At 33.2% G+C, this 23,312-nt stretch overlaps 1 protein-coding gene across 1 annotated transcript; it reads right to left on the bottom strand.

The window, feature by feature from the left end:
* Nucleotides 1–17,359: 17,359 nt before the first annotated feature.
* LOC123205878 (protein GAST1-like) lies at nucleotides 17,360–19,937 on the bottom strand. Its single transcript, XM_044622933.1, has 4 exons — nucleotides 19,793–19,937; nucleotides 19,023–19,082; nucleotides 18,834–18,867; nucleotides 17,360–17,729 (listed from the first exon to the last, which is right to left on the bottom strand). Exons 1-4 carry the CDS (start codon nucleotides 19,859–19,861, stop codon nucleotides 17,548–17,550), a joined length of 345 nt encoding a protein of 114 aa, XP_044478868.1. The 5' UTR covers nucleotides 19,862–19,937; the 3' UTR covers nucleotides 17,360–17,547.
* Nucleotides 19,938–23,312: the final 3,375 nt, after the last annotated feature.

The raw sequence follows: 23,312 nt of genomic DNA, 5'->3' as shown, positions 1-23,312 counted from the left end.
GCTTGGTCTTGTATTGGGTTAAAAATCTTGGTTAAGGCTTTTTGGAATAGTGAATGGGCTGTTTTGAGTCCGAAAGGCATGACAGTCCATTGGTAATGATGACTAGGAAGGGAGAAAGCAGTTTTGGGTCTGTCTTCGGGAGAGATACCAAGTTGCCAAAATCCAGCTTTAAGATCAAATTTGGAGAGGACTGTAGCTTGGGCTAATCTTGCAAAGAAATGTTGCTTATTAGGTATTGGAAATTTGTCATCTTGTAGAAAACTGTTGAGAGGCTTATAATTGATAACAAGCCTTAGTTTTCCTCTGATCTGTTCTACACGTTTGTTGACATAGAATGATGCACAAGCCCAAGGGGATTGAGTAGGTTCGATAAGGCCTTCTTGTTTGAGTTGAGCCAATTCTTGTTTTGCTTGTTGAGTTAGGTCAGGATTAAGTCCATGATGACTTGCTTTGGTGGGGTTGATATCTTCATTCTTTTTGAAAGGGAGAGTAATAAAATACTCAGGATTTTTTCACAAAGAATGATTGCACTTAGTGAGAAAATCTGTATGTGAAGTTGCACATGATTCCAAAATGATTTGCTGCTTCAGAGCTTCAAAAGGGGTAATAGTGAAGTAATTTGGAATTTTACTCCACGGAAGGAATTGTTGAGTGTGTTGTAACCCATCAGAACGCAGGTAGACTTGTTTGTTTAGGAATTTTTGAATGAGGTCAAAGCCAATAATTGCATCTTTGTCAGGAAGGTCAGAGGCAAGAAACTTGTAGCTGATATTGATGGAAGGAAAGGGTTGTATTGTGAAAGTCTTGCTAATAGCCTCAGTAGCAAAGACTTCATTGTTTGCAGCACGAAAGTATTGTTTATAAGGTTGCCAATAACTAAGAGGGGTGACAGAGGGCTTGAGAATTGAAGAAATTGCTCCTGTGTCAATCAAGGCGATGAGTTTGATGGGGCGCTCATATTTATTTAGCAAAAGCTTGAGTTCAGCCAGAGGTTGCTGATGTTGTGGATGATGAGCTTGTAACATGACTCCATAAGAGGGAGACACTTCTTCTTTTTCAGAGGAGTTGTTAGGAGAATCATCAGTCTGGGAGTCATAAAGAATGAAATCCAGTTCTGAGTGTTCTGATTTTGTTTCAGAGTAAAGAGATTCCACATCATCATTGGCTAAATCTGCAATTTGAGAGATATGTTGGATCATCTTCTTCATTTTGGCAAGAGGGCATTCTTTAGAGAAATGACCTTTCTTTTTGCAAATGAAGCAACGATCATTTTTCTTGAAAGATTTCTTTCTACGAAAGAAACGCCGTCTAGATCTTCGAGGTTTGAAGAATTGAGTCTTTCTTCTGTACTTGGGATTGTATTTTCTATGATGTCGTTTCTTGGTGGTACGACAATCACAAGTTTTATCACTATGAGAGCATTTGATCTTGAGGTCAGGACGGTCACAAGTTCGTCCTAATGATTTTTCAAGTTTATCCACATTGATAAGAAATTTGTATTTGTTGCAGAGTATTTGTAATTGGTTGAGCACCAGTTGATAAAGATCACCAAGTGTGGTTTAGGCCAAGGTGCGGCCTTGGAACTCAAGAAACCGGAGGGTTTCATTGCCAAGAGGTTCGGGCAATTGGTTGAGGTAAGCCTGTTTCAAGTTTGGGTCATCAACACCTTTGAGATTGTAAAAACGAGCATGGGCTTTTTTGAAATGCTTTTCCAGATCTTTGGGGTTGAAGGAACAATATTTGAGCTTAAAAAATTCTTCACGGGCCTGGTCTGCAATATGGGTCGGACTGCCTAAAAATTCCACATAAATATTGTACATGAATTGATCAATATCGGGAATTTGTAACAGTTGAGTCTATCTATACTGAGCAAGAGTAATCCACCATTCTTTCAAGTCACCAGTAAAGTGAGAGACAAAAGAGGTTAAAACCTGTACAAGATTGGCACCAGGTTTCAATATCTCAGTATTAAGCCAACCAGTCATTTCATGGATACGATTTCGATACTGAGGTACTGGAATATCATCAAATGTAAAAGTCTGAAACTTGGAAGTAGTATTGGGCACATATTGGGATGTCCGAGAAGGTTGTTCTGAAGGAAGAGGTTTTTCTATGGTAGACTCAGCTTCATCTTGGGGTTGTGAAGTTTGACCATATTCATAGGCCAAAACAAGTTGAGTATCAGAGAGAACAGAAGAGGTATCTGAAATTGTGACTGAGGATTCAGTACTTGGTTCTGAGAATCCAGATGTGGAGTTTTTAGTATGAGCCATGAGATAATCACTGATAAGATTAGGAAAGATAGCGTGTTGAGAGGGTAATGAATCAGTATGGGTAGTATCAATGGGTTCAGATATGACTATGGCTTTTCCATGAGAAGGGGGAGGGGGAGGAACAGGTGTAGGAATATGTCTGAATGGGAAAGAAGTATGGCGAGGTTTAGGAGGTTTAGGTTTAGGTTTTGGATGGAAAACAGAAGAGTCTCCAAAAAGACTTTTATAATTTGTAAATCCTTGAAGGTAACGGTCAGTGTAAATTTGTTGTGGTTCTTTAGGTAAAAGGCTAGGAGGAGGTGCATCATAAGGGTGGAAAGGCAAAACAAGAGGAATAGCAATGCGAGGCCCTTGTTGGACCATGGCTTCCAAATGAGCTAATTGAGCTTTAAGAGAATTCATCTCCTGTTGTTGGTAATGGAAATGAATTTATTGATCAATACAAGACATAATGTCAGTATGGACTTGTTGGATTTTGAGTTGAAGAGCATCAATAGGCTTCATCACCAAATGGGCCTGGGAGTCTATTTTCTTTTCAATTCGTTGGGTCGTATGGTGTAAGTCTTGTAGGACTTGGTTTTAGGCCAGAGCATTTTCAGACTGCCAATTGAGAATGATTTCGGTTGGGCTGACTCGTTCTGGAGTGCCATCAGGTTTAATAGTCTGAGGGTCTTTGATTTTCCATGCCTGAGTTGTTCGTTGGACTGGATCAGAAACTGGTTCCAAAGGAGAAAATTCTGCAGGTTAAAACATCATACAAGGAGAAGGAGAGGAAACCAAAGATTGTACTTTTGGAATCCATTTTCATTGGGACTTAAGTTTTGGTGTGGGGGAAAAATTTGAGTAGGTGGGTTTTGGGGCTCATCGGAATCATCAGAATCATCTTTTGAATCATGCCAGCCAGTAGGAGGAATATAATCAGTGGTATCAGCAAGTGGATTTTCACGACCATAAAACACAACATAATTAAATTTTCTCGAAATGATAAAGATCATGTTATCCTCCTCACTCAGTTCCATAACCTAGTCAAATCCCATGGTATTAGAGTCATACCTCTGTTAGTTTTATTCTTTGAGTATTAATTATTTTTGCCCAAACTTAATTTCTCTCTCATGGCTTGTCAAACTCCTACTCCTCAAAGTGATACTCATATTATTCCTGCCCCCACTATTGCAACCTTAACCCGACATTTTTCATACAAGCTGGATAGTCTGTATGAAATCAAGTACCTCGATAATGAATCTCGTCTTCCTACTACAAACTTTATCTTCTTAAACCCCTACCACAATTACTTAAAACCCCTCACATCTCTTCGTCGAACCTTAAAGACTATCATTCACCCTTCAGCTGTAAAAATCAAAGAGTACGTTCAAAGTACTTCTTTCAGTAGTTATCAACTTCCTGCTACAATTGCTAAACAATACATTACTCTTGAGTATCCTGCTCATTTTACTCACGAATGGCTTGCTAAAGGATACACTCACTTGCACTTTGGTGCTATCCGATTTGCTCTCACCTTTCATGGCCGTAAATGTCTTCCAACCACTTCAAGGATCACCCTCTTGGATACCGGATTTCCCAATTTTGAACATGCTAATCTTGGAACTGTCCAGACAACTTTGAATGCTGGTACTGTCATGGTGACTCTTTTTCCAAATTTTTGTATGTCACTCTAAGACCCCTTGGTTTGTCAAGCTTTAAAGTTTCAAGTTCAAGTTACATGAGCTGTTCCCCACAAGGTCAAACGTTGATGGCAACCATCCACTACCAGATTGTTTACAGAGTCCAAAATCATTCACTGGATATAGCTACACCAGATCAGACGCATGATGTTATTTTACTCACAGTTGACACAGATCGAAAGCCCTATTGTACCCTTGTCCCAAAACAGATGCCAAAGGATCAATTGGAAGCCCTCATTCCAAAAAAGTGGTACACTGCATATGAACAGATCCAGACAACTGAAGTTCCACCTTTCAATACACGAATCCTCAGTTTACTAGATCTACCAGTGGCCGACTCTCTATCTCTTATGATGAACCTTCTTCATCAACAAAACAACCTCAGTGTTTTCCTACCCAGTTTTCCTATGCACCATTTGGTGATACTCCCCAAGCAGAAATTTATGGATTCACCCCTCGAGGTGAAACTATTTACCTGCTCCAACCTCATGATCCTGAGAATCCTTAGTGTCAATGTGTTTCCTGCACGGAACAAGCAAACCCTTTTTCTGCCTCTAATCATCGTCGATTGGCTCGGTCCCAGTTTGCCTCCAAAACTCCAAAGTTCGATACTCAACGCCTTTTTTGGCAACGGTATAAAACTGGTGTCCTTGGATATGATCTCCTTGGAGACCCTTCTGGCAAATTTGATTATGTTGTGTATTATGGTCATAAAAATCCACTTGTTGATACCACTGATTATATTCTTCCTACTGGCTGGCATGATTCAAAAGATGATTCTGATGATTCCGATGAGCCCCAAAACCCACCTACTCAACTTTTTCCCCCACACCAAAAACCTAAGTCCCAATGGAAATGGATTCCAAAAGTACAATCTTTGGTTTCCTCTCCTTCTCCTTGTATGATGTTTCAACCTACAGAATTTCCTCATTTGGAACCAGTTTCTGATCTAGTCCAACGAACAACTCGGACATGAAAAATCAAAGACCCTCAGACTATTAAACCTGATGGCACTCCAGAACGAGTCAACCTAGCCGAAACCGTTCTCAACTGGCAGTCTCAAAATGCTCTGGCCCAAAACCAAGTCCTACAAGACTTACACCATACGACCCAACGAATTGAAAAGAAAATAGACTCCCAGGCCCATTTGGTGATGAAGCCCATTGATGCTCTTCGACTCAAAATCCAACAAGTCCATACTGACATTATGTCTTGTATTGATCAACAAATTCCTTTCCATTACCAACAACAGGAGATGAATTCTCTTAAAGCCCAATTAGCCCATTTGGAAGCCATGGTCCAACAAGGGCCTCGCATTGTTATTTCTCCTGCTTTCCCTTTCCACCCTTATGATGCACCTCCTCCTAGCGTTTTACCTATAGAACCACAACAAATTTACACTAACCGTTACTTTCAAGGATTTGCAAATTATAAAAATCTTTTTGGAGACTCCTCTGTTCTCCATCCAAAACCTAAACCTCCTGAACCTCGCCATACTTCTTTCCCATCCAGACATATTCCTACACCTGTTCCTCCCCCTCCCCCTTCTCATGGAAAAGCCATAGTCATATTTGAACTCATTGATACTAGCCATACTGATCTATTACCCTCTCAACAGGTTATCTTTTCTAATCCCATCAGTGATTATCTCATGGGTCATACTAAAAACTCCACCTCTGGATCCTCAGAACCAAGTACTGAATCCTCAGTCACAATTTCAAATACCTCCTATTTTCTCTCTGATACTCAACCTGTTTTGACCTATGAATATGGTCAAACTTCACAGCCCCAAGATGAAGCTGAGTCTACCATGAAAAAACCTCTTTCTTCAGAACAACCTTCTCGGACATCCCAATATGTGCCCAATACTACTTCCAAGTTTCAGACTTTTACATTTGATGATATTCCAGTATCTCAATATCGAAATTGTATCCATGAAATGACTGGTTGGCTTAACACTGAGATGTTGAAACCTGGTGCCAATCTTGTACAGGTTTTAACCTCTTTTGTCTCTCACTTTACTGGTGACGTGAAAGAATGGTGGATTGCTCTTGCTCAGTATAGACAGACTCAACTGTTACATATTCCCTATATTAATCAATTTATGTACAATATTTATGTGAAATTTTTAGGCAGTTCGACCCATATTGCAAACCAGGCCCGTGAAGAATTTTTTAAGCTCAAATGTTGTTCCTTCAACCCCAAAGATTTGGAAAAGCATTTTAAGAAAGCCCGTGTTCGTTTTTACATTCTCAAAGGTGTTGATGACCCAAACTTGAAATAGGCTTACCTCAACCAATTGCCTGAACCTCTTGGCAATGAAACCTTCCGGTTTCTTGAGTTCCAAGGCCGCACCTTAGCCCAAACCACACTTGGTGATCTTTATCAACTGGTGATCAACCAATTACAAATATTTTGTAACAACTCCAAATTTTTTATCAATGTGGATAAACTTGGAAAATCATTAGGACGAAATTGTGACCGTCCTGACCTCAAGATCAAATGCTCTCATAGTGATAAAATTTGTGATTGTCGTACCACCAAGAAACGACATTATAGAAGATACAATCTCAAGTACAGAAGAAAGACTCAATTCTTCAAACCTCGAAGATCTAGACGGCGTTTCTTTCGTAGAAAGAAATCTTTTAAGAAAAATGATCGTTGCTTCATTTGCAAAAAGAAAGGTCATTTATCTAAAGAATGCCCTCTTGCCAAAAAGAAGATGATCCAATAAATCTCTCAAATTGCAGATTTACCCAATCATGATGTGGAATCTTTTTACTCTGAAACTGAATCAGAACATTCAGAACTGGATTTCATTCTTTATGACTCCCAGACTGATAATTCTCCTGACAACTTCTTTGAAGAAGAAGAAGTGCCTCCCTCTTATGGACTCATGTTACAAGCTCATCATCCACAACATCAACAACATCTGCCTGAACTCAAGTTTTTGCTAAATAAATATGAGCGTCCCATCAAAATCATCGCTTTGATTGACACAGGAGCAGTTTCTTCAATTCTCAAGCCCTCTGTCATCCCTCTTAGTTATTGGCGACCTCATAAACAATACTTTCGTGCTACAAACAATGAAGTCTTTGCTACTGAAGCTATTAGCAAGACTGTCACAATACAACCCTTTCCTTCCATCAATATCAGCCACAAGTTTCTTGCCTCTGACCTTCCTGACAAAAATGCAATTATTGGCTTTGACTTCATTCAAAAATTCCTAGACAAACGAGTCTACCTGCGTTCTGATGGGTTACAACACACTCAATAATTCCTTCCGTGGAGTAAAATTCCAAATTACTTCACTATTACCCCTTTTAAAGCTCTGAAGCAGCAAATCATTTTGGAATCATGTGCAACTTCACATACAGATTTTCTCACTAAGTGCAATCATCCTTTGTGAAAAAATCTTAAGTATTTTATTACTCTCCCTTTCAAAAAGAATGAAGATATCAACCCCACCAAAGCAAGTCATCATTGACTCAATCCTGACCTGGCTTAACAAGCAGAACAAGAATTGGCCCAACTCACACAAGAAGACCTTACCGATCCTACTCAATCCCCTTGGGCTTGTGCAGCATTCTATGTCAACAAACATACAGAACAGAGCAGAGGAAAACTAAGGCTTGTTATCAATTATAAGCCTCTCAACAGTTTTCTACAAGATGACAAATTTCCAATACCCAATAAGCAACATTTCTTTACAAGATTAGCCCAAGCTACAGTCCTCTCCAAATTTGATCTTAAAGCTGGATTTTGGCAACTTGGTCTCTCCCGAAGACAGGCCCAAAACTGCTTTCTCCCTTCCTAGTCATCATTACCAATAGACTGTCATGCCTTTCGGACTCAAAACAACCCCTTCACTATTCCAAAAAGCCTTAACCAAGATTTTTAGCCTAATATAAGACCAAACTCTCATTTACATTGATGATATCCTGTTGTTTTCCCGAAATGATAAAGATCATGTCATCCTCCTCACTCAGTTCCATAACATAGTCAAATCCCATGGTATCATGCTTTCTGAAAAGAAGATGCTACTTGCACAATCGTCTATAGAATTTCTGGGAATGACAATCTCTAATGGATCTTATGTCCCTCAGCCTCACATTGGAATCCACCTCTAAGATTTTCCTAACGAATATCTTTCCAAAAAATAGATCCAACAATTTCTTGGAATTGTCAACTATGTCTCTGAGTTTGTCTCACACCTTAGCCATTACACCAAACCCCTCTACCAGATGCTTCGAAAAGAACCTCCGTCATGGACAAATGTACACACCAAGTCCATTAAAAAATTCAAGGCCCTCATTCCAAAATTACCCCCGCTAAAACTTTCTTCAGAAGGAACCAGAATTTTACAGACTGACTCAAGCAATGACCATTGGTCTGTCATTCTTCTTGAAGACTTCAATGGACACAGACATGTATGTGGATACAAGAGTGGACACTTCAAAATTGCATTATTATTCCACCTTCAAATTTAACTGTCAAAAGAGGAATTGAGAATTTGAATTTCATCTCAGTGGACATCATTTCACAGTGGAGATAGACATGACCTCTTTCCCATCCATGTTGGTCCCTAAATCCAAACGCCTCCCTAATCCACAACTTATGCGATGGAATGAGTGGTTCTCAAACTACTCTTTTACTGTAAAACATGTCAAAGGAAAAGACCACATTGTCCCTGATTACTTTTCCCGACCTTCGTATAAAAAGCCATCCAAACCACTTATCCTATATTCATCTCAACTTTCGATTTATACCATGTCTTCCTCCAATCCTTTACCTCTTGGAATTTCAGATTTACCTCTTGAATTTATCTCCCTCTACTCCTCATTACCCATTGATGAGATCGAGACCTTCAAAACCTTACTTTTTTCCTATCAAACCAAAACAATCTAAGACACCGGTCTCTACACACTTGACTCTATTGGCATTCATCCCGAGTTTCCTTACATCACTCTTTTCTCCATCAGAAACCCTGCTCTAGATTTCACTTGGAATTCCCTATGGTTTCTATGGTATTTACTTGCAAAATATACTATAGCCATTGAATTCCCTGTTAGCTTTATGCTTACCTGGCTCCATCATATTGAACATGGCCCATATGATCCAGAGTTCCTTCCATTCAGGATCTTTCTCCAGTGGTTTTATCACCTCCCTTGGTGGACTTGTACTTTCTTCCAATACCAATTGGGCCACCAAAGTTTTAGTTGACCTGTCGAAGCCCAACACTATCCTATTTTTCACTCGAAAGGCCCAAGTCCTCAAATATCACAAAAATATACTATTTGAAACTCATACTCGCAAATATGCCCATCTTCCATACAGCCTACAAAAATACCGCACCACATATACCCAAGAATACCGTAACTTTGAACGTTCCATCACTGAAGCCAACTCAATTATTCCCCACCAGGTCTGCCCTACACCCCTTGGGAAGAGTATCCGACCCCCTACATGGGCCAGCTTGAACATGACCGAGATATTTTCTACTCCAAGCTCAAAAACCGCCACAAGATGACAAATTCGACAAAGTCTACTTCCAGCGCACAAAACATGGATATCTCACCTCAATTATCTCTTGAGCTGTCTTTATCCACGTGGCATAATCCTCAGCCCATCATTGAAATTGAAGGAGAATTCCCTCCTATTCCAGTCCATCCTGATGCTGATCCAGCCATGTATCCCACCTATGATCAACATCTAACGGTATACAAATATCTACAAGAAGATTCATATCCTGTTTTCTGCTCTCAAAGCACGTGCACCCATAATTATAAATATTTTGTGATTCGTGTTGATATGCCAGAAGATAGTGCTCCTGACACCCACTTAGAAGACTCCCTAGATGGCAATCTCCCCGTCCTCCACGATTTTTTCTCTCAACAAACTGAATCCCTCGAAGATATCGACTTTGACGCAATCGATGCTCTGGTGGCCCAACACCACCAACTATCCGACAGAATGATATCAACAAAGCCCACGACTTCCACCTTTCAAGGTCCAGGATCCTCCACGTCTCCCCACTTGGCCTTCTAGGCCCAGACTGTTTGGCCTCACATGCCGACCATATGTATAATTATTTTGTTTTTGTATCTTTTCACATGTCAATTTTTTTTCTTTGGTATCTTTTCACATGTCATTTTAATTATTTGTTTGTGATGTAAGCGCTTACGCTTGTAATAGATGCCCTCCAGCTCGCATCTCGTTTGCTTGTAAACTTTGCCTATAAATAGCAGTCCCTTCTCTTCGAAGGGAGAATCAGCTTTCAATACACTCCTCTCTCCATGAATACAGCAGCTTAATCTTTCTTAAGTCTTAGGCAAAAGTCATTAATCTCTTTGAGTCAAAATTACCAGTCCACCTCTTATACCACTAATCTATGCGAAAGTATGCTCTGTACTTGCCTTGTAGTACAAGGATCTTGTACATCAGAACTCGTACGGGTTGGTTCCATACCAAAACGGAGTAGTCCAAACACTTAGACTTCATAAAATGTTGGGTTGACTACGAGCTAAGCGACCTCAGGCCCATAAAAGGACCTTTCCATCAGCCTGTAGAATCTGTTAGGCTCTAACTGGGTCATACATTGGGTACGAGTTGTCTGTTTCACTACCATAATCCTTGACATACATTAGTCTAAGCCTTGATTGCTCTATGAAGGTTCCTAACCAACCAGGGTTAGGCTTGACTCTTGTGCCTCACTTTAGATAATTAGGCCAGTAATATACCCACTTTTGATCACATGCCTAATCACTTTGACGATATGACCAAGTCTGACCCGTTTCTCCCAAATTTATTATTCAAAATTCAATAAAATTATATATATTTAATATGAGTACGCATATGAGTATATATTTGATATATATTATTATGTGATTAAGTGATTTTAAATTAAGAATAAAGTAACATTCAATCATATAATAACATATATAAAAATATATTAATTTATATACAGATATTTGGTACAAATAGTATTGCTATGCAAAATTTACTCATCAACAAAAACTCAAGCTCAAGAAACAACTTCTTAATTACCAAAAAAATGGATACATATAGTTTGAAAATATTGATGTGATTTCTCATCAATGATTAGAGTCTGAGAATATTCTGATAAATTTATTAGGGGTGTGCAAAAATGATTATGAAGATGAATTGAGATAAAGTAGAGAAAAAGATGACACCAAAGTTTTTTCGTATTGATAAACGAAATGCTTACATGTATAGTTTTTTCATTAGTTTTTAAATAGTACAAGAATAATACAACAATTTTTTTGAGGACAAAGTACATTTGAACCCTCTTTTTTCTTAAGGTTTTGAGTCATGATTTTGAATTTAAATAGATGAAATTATGCCTGAAAAGATGATATTTTATTTTTTTAAAAGTTAATGTCTCCGTTGGATGATAATTATGAAGATTCTATGACATGCGATTCGGTTGGAGTCTTCTTCTGATAATCATAGAAGAATTTTATTCTTATAAGTTCTAAATTTGATATTACTTGGTTGTTGGTATTTAGTCCTATCATAGTCTTGAATATGTTGTAAGCTTTGACTTGAATAATCGATTAGTGGTTGTCCACTATCATATCTTTCACACTCAAAACCACGACCACAATCATCCATGGCTACTCCCTCTGTGAGATAAACACTTTTCATTATCTTCACAATTCTGCTTGTTAAAGACCTCAACAATGCTAAGGAGGAGTGGCAACGTCCATGCGGGAGTGTTGACGACCCTGCCATCTCACTTGGTTGCTAGAAGTAACCATATAAAAAACTAACCCCTCAGTTTATTGATCGTGTCTCTTCATATTCTTATGCCAAAATCCACCGAGGTTTATGTTATATTTATGTTTTTAAAACCAAACCGGTGGTTAAATTAGTTGTTTCACTAATTTACGATTCTACTGGTATAATTTATTTTTAAATTATTATATATTTTTTGAATAGTATCAAATATTTGTCACTTTATTAAAACATGAAATATATGCGATTCATTAAAAGCAACTCTATACAATTATCAATAGCAATCAAGTGTATTTTCTTTTTTGCAACATAAATTTCTATTTCAGCAAAATAAAAAAAATTAGAAAAAGTAAAAAAAAATTTTAAATATGTTAATTAAATAATCGACACTCTATTACATTGATAAAAGAAAAAAAACTAATTACAAACTTTAACATTAATTCAATTAAGATTTTATAAATTTTAATTTTTTTAACTTATTATATAAACCTGGTTTTATTGGGTTTTTTTCGTTTTTTTTGTTTGAAGGGTTTATTAGGTTTAACCAAATTAACAAATAATATTTATATAAATTGGATCAAAATATGGATTGATTTATAGTTTAATTACTCAAATTAATTGATTTGATCTAATTTTAAATATATTAATAAATATTCTGTCCATGTAAACTCCCTGACTAATGGTATATTATTATTTTTATTATTAAAACGAATTTGATTCAGTGAGAAAGGTGATTGTATATTATTGAATACGGATGAGGTGATTTTTGAATTGTTAAACTTCCACTGTTTGAACAAAGAATCTACTGGCTGTCTCTTTCATTTTCATGGCGGCGGAATCTTGTAACCTGAGAAACACAGTTCCATCACAACATTATTAATTAGAAACCATTTTTCTCAAACAAAAGCCCTAATAAAATTAAAACTTCTGAGAGTTTGATAATTTACCTAGAAGAATGTTGCACTGATTAAATTAAAGAATTAATTCAAATCAGTAAGAACAATGAGGGAAATTCTATTTACTTACTTCCACATCTTGTTCCAGGAGTAAACTGAGTACCACAATACTGAGCAACATGAACCAGATTAATCTCAACCGGGTTTATCACAAAGTTGCACAAGCATGAACTGCTAACCTTCCTCACCGCCATGCAGCACCGTGGAGATGGTAACATATTCGGCTGTGGCATTACAACATAATTCTCGCACTCCATTCCAACCATTAACATTTTCGCTTGACAGAATATTGGATCAACTTGTGCTAAAACTTTGGTGCCGGAGATTAATAATCCGGCAAGTATCAACACTGCAAGGCGCTTTACACAAACCCTAGGGCTCATATTTCCGCTGTATTGGTTTCAGAGTATGGTGACGGGTGGTTCGAATATATATAGGAAATAGAGAGAAAGAACGGTCCGCATGTGGGTTCACAAAATTATTGTGTTTTATAAGATTCTTGAATTCAAAGGCATGATTTCGATACAGCAGTCTTGTAGCACATCAACATTACAACTAGAAGTAAACTAAATAGTCATAGTATTTAGTGTAAGAAAGCATGAATACAATAAGATTTTTAATGTGGTGGAATAAGAGGCCTATGTTCACAGATATGTTATTGATTGTTTTGAGAGATTTGTAGCAAGAGTACAATTACTACACGAAATATTGTAGAAATTTTTTCAATGTTCTTAAGTCTCTATATAATTTTGAATTTATAGAACGAGAGATTAGAGTTATATGTATAAATAAATATGTAAAGTATAATATCTCGAGTCTTGATGGGTCTTGTTATCATTTGATAAACTTGTGCTCCCAGTATAATAAACGAGTAATTACACTTCAATTATAACTGTTGATATTATTGGAAGTGTTTCTAGGTAATAGGAAACTATTTTTCAGAGTTAAAGAGATTGTGAGAATCAAAATAGAAAACTTATGTTCTTCTCATTGCTTCTCACTACAACATTATGCATATTTACTCATTGTGTTCATTGTTGCTGAAAATACAAATTTGTGTAGCTAAATGTTTCAGTTACAATTACCTTTTTTGGTAGCTTATGTAGCTAGAAATAGCATAACTCAAAGAAAGCCATGCAATATTTCCTTTATATTTTGGTAGTGGATAAGACCATTGTACATGTAACCAAAAGTTAAATATTTTTGCCATAACTATAACACCCCACTCTGAATGTCTTATTATTTAGGGTAAGGTGTTACTAAAATCTAATATGCAGGGATAATATTATCAATTTAAATCAATGAATCTAAAATCAAATATGCATAAATATATATCTTATATGAATAACCTCAAAAGTTTTTATTTATGAAAAATAAAAGCCAAAGTCTTATCAATATCCCAACCCAAGCACAATAAAATCTCTAATCATCAATTTCAATGTGCTAGCACAATAATAAAGTCTGTAATGAATCGTAATTTCATAATTAGGTTATTTAATATCTATAAGTCTATTATTTGTATGCCACTCCATCATTAATATGTCGTTTTGTCACCGTCACCGTCACCTACAAAATGCAAAAGAGGAAAATGAGTATAAAACACTCAGTTAGCATGAATGATCTATAAAACATTTTTTAATCAAATTTATCCCTCTTTTTTACTAACCCAATTTATCTCTTATCTCAATCTTAGGCTATCAAAATTCAATTAAATCTAAGGGAATTGATACACCCACTCTAGTGACCACTCTCTAGTTCTGATTGTCTAGTTTTATTGTCAATCGATAAAGTCACAATCGTGATTTATCAATCTATGAACCTCAATCATCAGATTTTTTATGTCTTGATAGGTTTTAGCCAATCGATAAACACGTAGTCTTGACAAACATCTTTTAATCTAAGGACATCAATCAATGGACTTCACCCTATCTACGAATTGTCTAATTCATGAGTACTTCCTTAGTTAGCTTATAGTCTCATCATCTATGTCTCATAGATATCATTTTATCTCATATCTCATCAAAATAATTAATCTCTATTGATACCTAATCTTTGTGAACTCTCTCTAATTTTTATCTACTCTATTCTATCTCTACTTAGATTTCTCTCAATCATATCTAATCACTCTCTTGGGTATCTCTCAACACCTCAAAAGGCTTTATATCGCAATCAAAATCATAAAAAAAAATTATACTTTGTGTACAATATATGCATAACCAAGTCATGACCATACTTTTTCTTTTATATACAGGCGTACACTAAGTAATGCATGGGCGTTACACCATTAATATTTTAGACACCTCTTCAATTCTTTTAATCGTTATACTAATGTGGATTGAGTTAGAGAGGAGATTGGATTGCAGAAAGAGGTGGTTTTCAAAAATATTTTGTGGGTTGTTTTAGGAGTAATATGATAAATTCTTAAATGTGAAATAATTAGGGTTAAGATAGTAATTACAACTTATGCATATGTGTTAGAGCCAATTTCATTAGTGGTGTTAGATTTTAGATGAAAACATGTGTTTTATGTATTTAGTAAGTGAAAAAGTGTTTTTAGCTCTTCGGCATAAATGTAAATATTGGATGATGCACTTCATGTATTATTAAAATTTTGAAACTTACATTTTTATTATTTCATTGTCAAAGTTTGAATAAGAAAATTAAATTTTATTATGTCATAAAAAATGAGAATATTTCAAAGTTAATTTAATTTGGTTAGAGTTTTCCTTTTTTAAGTAATTTTTTTAGAGTTTTACAAACATGACAGAGGTTCGAATTCAGATTTTCAATTTAAAAGTTTTATACTCCACCAATTTCGTAAATTAATCTAATTCGGTTAGTTATTTCATACAATATTTTCACATTTCAGAAAGCACACAAAATGATATTGCAAAAATAACATTATATGTCACGAGAAATGAGAATATTTACCTTCCAAAAGATACGTTCTGAATGATATATCATTAAATTCATGCCTGCATTTTCATACATAGTCTATGCTTTTAAATTTAAAAAAAAAAAATTCAGTGATTTATTGTACAGGTTGGTTCTCTTTTGCATCGAGGGGGGAGAATTGACTCCGAAGATTGAAATTCCGGCTGAGACAACCTTTCTCGACTTGAAGAACATAATTCAAACACGTTTAGATGTCGAAGTGTCTCGACACTGATGTTAAACGATAGAGAATTAAGGGATGATCAGCTGATTGCTTATTTGGGGCTCAAATTCCCCGCAGTTCTTCTTGTTGTTGCACCCTTGAGTGGACAACCAAAGTTCAGCATCAATGTGAAGTCCTCCATCCAGGACTAAAAGGCGAAGGTGAAGGAGACGTATACGTTTGCTGATTTGAAGAAGAAACTTGAGAAACGTACTGGAATTTCATTCTAAATATGACACTCTATCACCTTTATGAAGAAATGGAAGATGCTTACTATGTTTGCATGGATTCCAAAGTTCAGATGATATATTGTCCGAACATGTTTTGCAGGCCCGCCTGAGTGAAGTCCGGTCATTAAACCAGGGAAATGAAGAGTATTATCTTAATATATACCATCAGAAAATTTGAACCTAAACTCTCCACTTTGACAGTTCATCTCTTTATCATCCAAACCAGCCGTTGGGGAAATTTATACTTTCTTTATTAGTAAACTTAAAAAAAAACAAAAAAAAAAAAAAGGCATACATAAGAAAATTACAATATGCAATATTAAAATTTTTAATATCTTTGAAATTGGTGGATGACCCGGTACTGTGAAGCCCGAAAAAATCATAAATCACAAGGTTAATCAGATAATAAATTACATTTCAATCGATGCAATGAAAATAAAATTTGAAGAAAACTTTTTATTCTTGCTTCCACATTTGAAGCCTTGTCGAATCGCGAGACCACATTTTCTTGCTACACCAACCGCATTCATCATGTTGTCACAAGTCTGCATAATGGGGTTAACAAACTTGCAAGAGCTGGGTATACCAAAAATTTTCAACCCTCTACAACACTCCTATGATAGATTCATTTTCGAGTCTTCAACAAACTTGACACATTGGTTTTTTAGGTCAGAAACCTTTAGAATTCCTTGAAATAGAGTTGGCCAATGGAACCTATTTTAGAGTACCTTAGCTGTCTTAGTAGCACTCAAATGACCTCCTTACTCAAGAGAATTACAATAGGCTGGAATACTTTTCATCTCATCTTACGGTAAACATTGTTGCACAATCCCATCAAAACATTTTTCGTAAAATAGTAGTTTCTTCCAATAATAGTTCTTTACCTCTCAAAGAAACTTTTTCTTTTGTTGGTAATTCATCTCTAGAGGCAATGCGCTGCATATCATATAATTCACATAATTCTGTCAGATAACATGAAATCATGAACTGCCTCTGAATTAGTAGCAATAGAGAATGGGATTCCGCCAAAGATGGATACTTATGTGATGCCTTTGAGAAAGTTTGAGAGACGCGGATTTCTTAGGCCAAAGAGTTTATTTGATTTTAATATCAAAAAATATCATTTCATCATATAATAATATATATTAATTAAATATATATTTATTTGTATATTTAAAATAGATAAATATAAAATTATTTCTTTAATATATATAGCGTCGTTTATCCATCCACCATAGATGCATTTGCATATAAATTCAATCTCCAAGAACTTACCCTACCCATCCCTCAAAGAGTTGCCGAATTATTAAAAATAATAGGGCCAAAATCAATAACTAAAAATGAATTACACGTTGCTTATAGAGAACGCATTTATCTAAGAAAACAAAATGCCAAATTGGTTACAAATTAAGCAAAACAATAGGCTAATTCATTAATAATTAGATATGATAATTTAGAAGTGGTGACACAGACAAATATTTGTTAATAAATTCAGGGGCACTTGGGGCCTCCTCTCTTGGTCTTCCAATTATTGTAGCAAGGACAAGTTTGCTTGTTGCCATAGGTGCCAGAGGGCACACACAGACACTTTGCGCAGCATTTTTGACAGAAGAACATGCATGGCTTCTTGTAGGATGTGGCTGAGCATCTGTATGTGCATTTTGGAGCACATTCTGCACACAAATCAAAACCCAATTTCATCAATAAAAACTGTTTCAGTATAAAGTCACAGTATTTACAAGTTCTACGTTGAAATATTAACCTACTCATGCATATACTATAGCAAAATCCCTATGAAAATTGAAAAACCATATCCTTGGGGCATTTGGTTTCAATAAACAAAAATTATCATGAGAATATATCTTTTATTATTTATAGGAGCCAATTTGGTTTCTAATTAATAAATATTACCTTGATAATTTTTCAGTAGTAAAAAATTACGATAATTTTCTATTATCAATACTAGTATAACAAGTTATAAAGATGGTAGATATTAAAATATTACCAAAATAATCTTGATTTTATTATAATTATATTTTTATTTATTAATTTTTTAAGATAAAAATAATCGTATTTTCAATTAATATAATAAATCATATAAAAAATATTTTAGAACAATTATACCCAAGAGTATTTAAGTAAAACAATTTACTAGTATTCTATTATTACCTCTAATCAAACATAATAATTATTTATACCTACAAAATTTTATCAAACATAGTAATCATTTATACTTAGTAATCTTTCAAATAATTTATCTTTAAGATAATATTTAAATTTTAGTGTTAAAACATTGTTCAAACCAAATGTCTTCATATTACCTTTTTTGGTTTGTCAATAATAAAATATTATGATAATTTTTTATTATCTATAATGATGTAGAAGGTAATGTAGGTGGTAATGATTATCATCTTCATTTTATATATTAAAAAATTATTGAATTAATTTTGACTTTATTTTAATTATATTTTAATTTATTAATTTTTTAGGATAAAAATAAACTTATTTTTAATTAATATAATAAGTAATATAAAAAATATTTTAAAATAATTATATCAAAACTATTTAAGTAAAATAATATATTATTTTTTTATTATATTTAATCAAACACAATAATTATTCATATATATATATATATATAATTTTATCTGATATAATAACTATTTATATTTAATATTTTTAAATAATTTATTATTAAGATAGCCTTTTTAACTTTAATATTAAAAAATTTCCCCAACTAAATGCAGCACAATGAAAAAGGGCCTCATGGAACTTACCCTGAGGATGGAGGCTGCCCGGTGTGGTCCCGTACTGCAGTGCCACCAACCAACACACACCAGACCGGAGTTAGCTAAATGATAATAAAAGCAGGTTTGGCAATTTATGGCTTGAAAGGGAGACTACAACTTTTAATAAATAAATAAATAAATATATATATATATATATATATATAATAAGATAATTACCGTTCCATGGTTGCCTTGTGCCTTTAGCAGGGTAGAAGTTGTATCTCCTGCAATAGCACCCTGTATTACAAACGAAAAAACACCTCCCCTTTAACTTTTATACAACGTTGTCAATCTCAGTACAAACATTGAAAGGTAAATTTCAAATATTAATGCACAAGGAGGTCCTGCTGCATACGATATTATTGTGCAATAGCATGTGCCTTTGTCGGGGGTTCAACATTTAATGTGCACAACTACAAGTTTTAACGACTAGAAAATTTTATAAATGTGAGTTAACATTAATTATAATTTAAGTTTAATAAAATCAAGTAATTTAATAGTTTAATGTCAATTTACAAATAAGTTTAATTTAACAATAAAAATAAATTCAATACACTTTACAGATTTAACTAGACGATTTAGTATGAGTTTTTCGGTTATTAGATTTTTAATAGAGAGGTATAATCTTTTATAAATTGGTTAAGTCTCCTCTCCGAAACCTAGTTGTTACAATTTTTTCAATAAAACTCATCATAAGGCAGGTTTCAGAAATAGAAGACCAGTTATTGTATATTTATAATTTTCAAACGATTCTCAAAGACATGACTCATAAACAAATTTTTTTATAACCCTAATTTTGATTTTGTATTTAGATTAAGTGTATAACACGGTAGTCTATATGCTATGGGTAGTTGTGACTGATCAAAATTAAGTTTAACATTAACTAACTATCCCATTCATGAAGCATAGAAGTAACTGGTTTAGAAGACAGAATGAAGCAAACTCACCTGCTTTCCAGCATGCAAAACAAGCATGGAAGCCACGAAAAGTAAGAGAATGCTGAGGAATCTAGCCATTGTTGTCTAGAGAAGACAGAAAATTGAATGCAAAGAGAGCAAGTGTGAGTGAGGACTGTTGTTGTGTGAAAACTATGAAGAAATGAATTGGTATTTATAGACAAAATTGCCATATGGCTACTGGGGAGTTTACTCAAAAGGGTCCCAAAGGGAGAGAACACTTATCTCATCCATGTGCTCTTTTATTCAGTTTGGGTCCATTTACATGTGAATTCACATGCCCATCTTGCTCAAATTTTGGACACTGAAAAACCTCAACATGTAGACAAAATATTAAATTCAATATTAACAGAAACAAACTGAAAACCTTGAGAGCTGTACCCAGAAACATTTCTCAACCACTAGTTTCAACCTTCAAATTTATTTCTCTTTGGAAATAAAAAAGATGGTTTTTTTTGTAGGGGATGGATTTGTTGCAATATTTGCTGGCTGTCTTTGTCTTCTTAAACGGGAAATAAAAAGTGGGTAGGAAACCTATGTGGGTATCCATGCTATTGCATCTCTTGTGAATCACAAGAAGGTTATATATATCTTATGACGTTAGTCATATGTATATATGTTCGTGTTATATGGTAAAACTTTTTATTGAGCAAACTCATAGAACAACATTCAGTTAACTAATTACAATAATAATGACGAATAACTTGACATATAAATAGATATTTCTTGCTTAGAAGAGGTAATTTGTCAGTTTACATTCAATCTGTATCTCATGTCAATATTGGAAAATCATTCTATCTTATCAAATTGAGGTTAAATTGTTACCATATCTCTAATGTAACGGCATTCGAAATTAATTTTTTAAATTAAATTTGAATGGTAACTTATAAGATTATAAAATTTTCTTTTTATTCTATAAACATAAAGTATTACCCGAAGAAAAGGGCATGATTACAAAATGGGGATCATGATCATAATCATCATTGTATTGTATAGAGGATTACATAAAAATTACCTTAAGGTAAACGATAAGGCTACTAGAAAGATACAATATATTCTCACTAGAGATTCTATTAAAATCAAGTCATTTTTACATCTCTTATAAATATACCTCACAATTTATCGGAATACTTTTTTAGAGTTGTTAATAACATAATTATGGTGGTAAACTCTAAACAGTAGGTTAAACTATATTAAAAACTTCATTATGTCCGATTTGTTCACATTCTCATATATTATCGTATAATGGACACAAAATTGTTTAGTTAATTCTAATTTCCCTTATTAAAGTTTATCCTAGCAATGTTCAAAATTGTGTACTTCCAATGAGAATTTTTTGTGTATAGGATAAATGTAAATTTTTGTTTAATTTTTAATTGAAAACAGTAAATTTTTGTCATTTTAATGTCTGTTAATTTACATATAGGGTGTAAATGCAATTTTTTTTATTATTAAAAACATAAAAGATTACCAAAAAAATAGATTATTTGAAATATTGCTTAACACAACTTTTTTTTGATAAAACTGATATGTATAAATAATTATTGTATTCGATTAACAGTAATACAAAAATTAAAAAATAAATTTTACTTAAATGTCTTTAAAAGATTATTAATTATAAATTAGTATTGTGTTTAACTAAACTAACATATTTTAGGTTAAAATATTTTTTTTGTGTATGCTGTAAAATATTCACAATGTTAATTATATATTAGGAATTTTTTTATAGTCAAATAATGAAATTAATTAATTAAATAATTATTTAATTGATCATATTATCAAATAATGAAATTAACTAAATTTGATTGTTGGATTGTTTATGATTTTAATTCAAAATGAGGGTATTTTTGCCCCAAAAATTTAACAAGCAAAAATAAATTATAATAAAATTAAAATTACATTTAGTAATATTTTAATACTTTAAGATAAATGTGTTAATCAGATTACCTTTTATATTATTTAACACTAATATCTTAATATTAAAAGACTACCGGTGTTTTTTTATTGTTTCACAAACCAAATAGTTAATGTTAATAATTAAATATATATTATCAAAATAATCACATATTATCTCGAACCAAACATCAACATAGTCGTTATTGTAAACCTCATTAAATGGTATGAATAAATTATTCATTTCTTTTATCCAACATTATTAAAAAAAAATCGTATAGAACTTTCACTATATATATGTATTGTCTAGTAATATATCTTTATCTCTGTTCTTAATTAATATAGTGAATATTATATAATTTAGAGTGTGTTTAATTTAAGTAATATTCTATTCGTAAAGATAAAAAATTACGACAAAAATAAATTATTTAAAAGATTACTGGATATAAAGTATTACTAAGTTTAAAAAAAATTAGTATATATAAATAATTATTATATTTGGGTAGGTGTAATAAAAAATTATTAAGATGTTATTTTACTTAAATGTGTTTGGATATAATTATTTTAAAATATTTTTCATATTATTTATTATATTAACTCAAAATAAAGGTTTTTTTGTCCTAATTATTAATAAATAAATAAATAAATATTAACAAAATAAAAATTATATTAATAATCTTTTAATATTTATAGTAAAGTTGGTAATAAGATTATCTCTTATATTAATAAAAAATAAATTACTAAAATAATTTTTTTTTACCGTAAACTAAACCTCCCCTTATTATAAACTATGTATCATATATTAGCCAGGACAATGAATACTAAGGTTATATATTTTATATCATTTTAGATTGTATAATATTATATAGTAAATTATTATTCTCCACTTGAGGTTTGGGAAAACCATTGGCACCCCTTGAATTCAAAATTACAAAATGCTACCTAAAAATTAATTTCATTAACAAAAAATTAATAGTAAAAGTACAAAACAGTTTTTTTTTTTTACCGTCTAAAAAAATTAGTACTGGATTGTACTTTAATTGATATGATATGATAAAATCATACCTTAGTTGGTCTGATTTAACAAAATTGATGGCGAGTCCTTCACAAATAATATTATAATACGATAATTTAATAATTATGTATAATATAATAATTTACATGTTTAACACTATGTGGGGATGTTTTGATAATATGATTGTGTTTTGGGTCGCATTTTATAGTATTTAGATTCAAGAGATGAAAGTTGTGTTTTCCCAAACATTAGATGGGCAATTGCAATTCAACATTAATTAATATATATTATATTGGATAGCACAGTGTATAAGGAAATGTAATAGGAAGTTTGGTGCATTGTCTTCGTTAAATTTATATTTATTTTTGTAAAATTAATTAAAATAATATAATTTTATTGGTACGAATATAGTCAAGATCCCAAATTGATATTTGTTTTACTCTCATCTCTAACCTTAGGAACCTAGCTTTTAAAACATTTTTTCATCAAAAATTTCATCTAAAATTCAATTAAAATGGAAAATGTTTTAAGAAGAAATGTGTTGTTAGTCGACGAAAATTGCTTCTCAGTGATATTAGGGGTGTGATTTAAGTGTAAAAACTG

The sequence above is a fragment of the Mangifera indica genome, unplaced genomic scaffold (genome assembly GCF_011075055.1).
Source record: "Mangifera indica cultivar Alphonso unplaced genomic scaffold, CATAS_Mindica_2.1 Un_0018, whole genome shotgun sequence".
In the NCBI taxonomy this organism is placed as follows: Eukaryota; Viridiplantae; Streptophyta; class Magnoliopsida; order Sapindales; family Anacardiaceae; genus Mangifera; species Mangifera indica.
This window is presented reverse-complemented; position numbering and strand designations above follow the sequence as displayed.

What these genes read in the sequence shown, in the direction of transcription:
- LOC123205878 (XM_044622933.1), bottom strand. Translation starts at nt 19,861, where the DNA reads ATGGCTAGATTCCTCAGCATTCTCTTACTTTTCGTGGCTTCCATGCTT. An exon ending in TTTTGCATGCTGGAAAGCAG is followed by an intron (nt 19,083 to 19,792) that starts GTGAGTTTGCTT and finishes TTTGTAATACAG; the next exon opens with GGTGCTATTGCAGGAGATAC. An exon ending in CACAAGGCAACCATGGAACG is followed by an intron (nt 18,868 to 19,022) that starts GTAATTATCTTA and finishes GTGGCACTGCAG; the next exon opens with TACGGGACCACACCGGGCAG.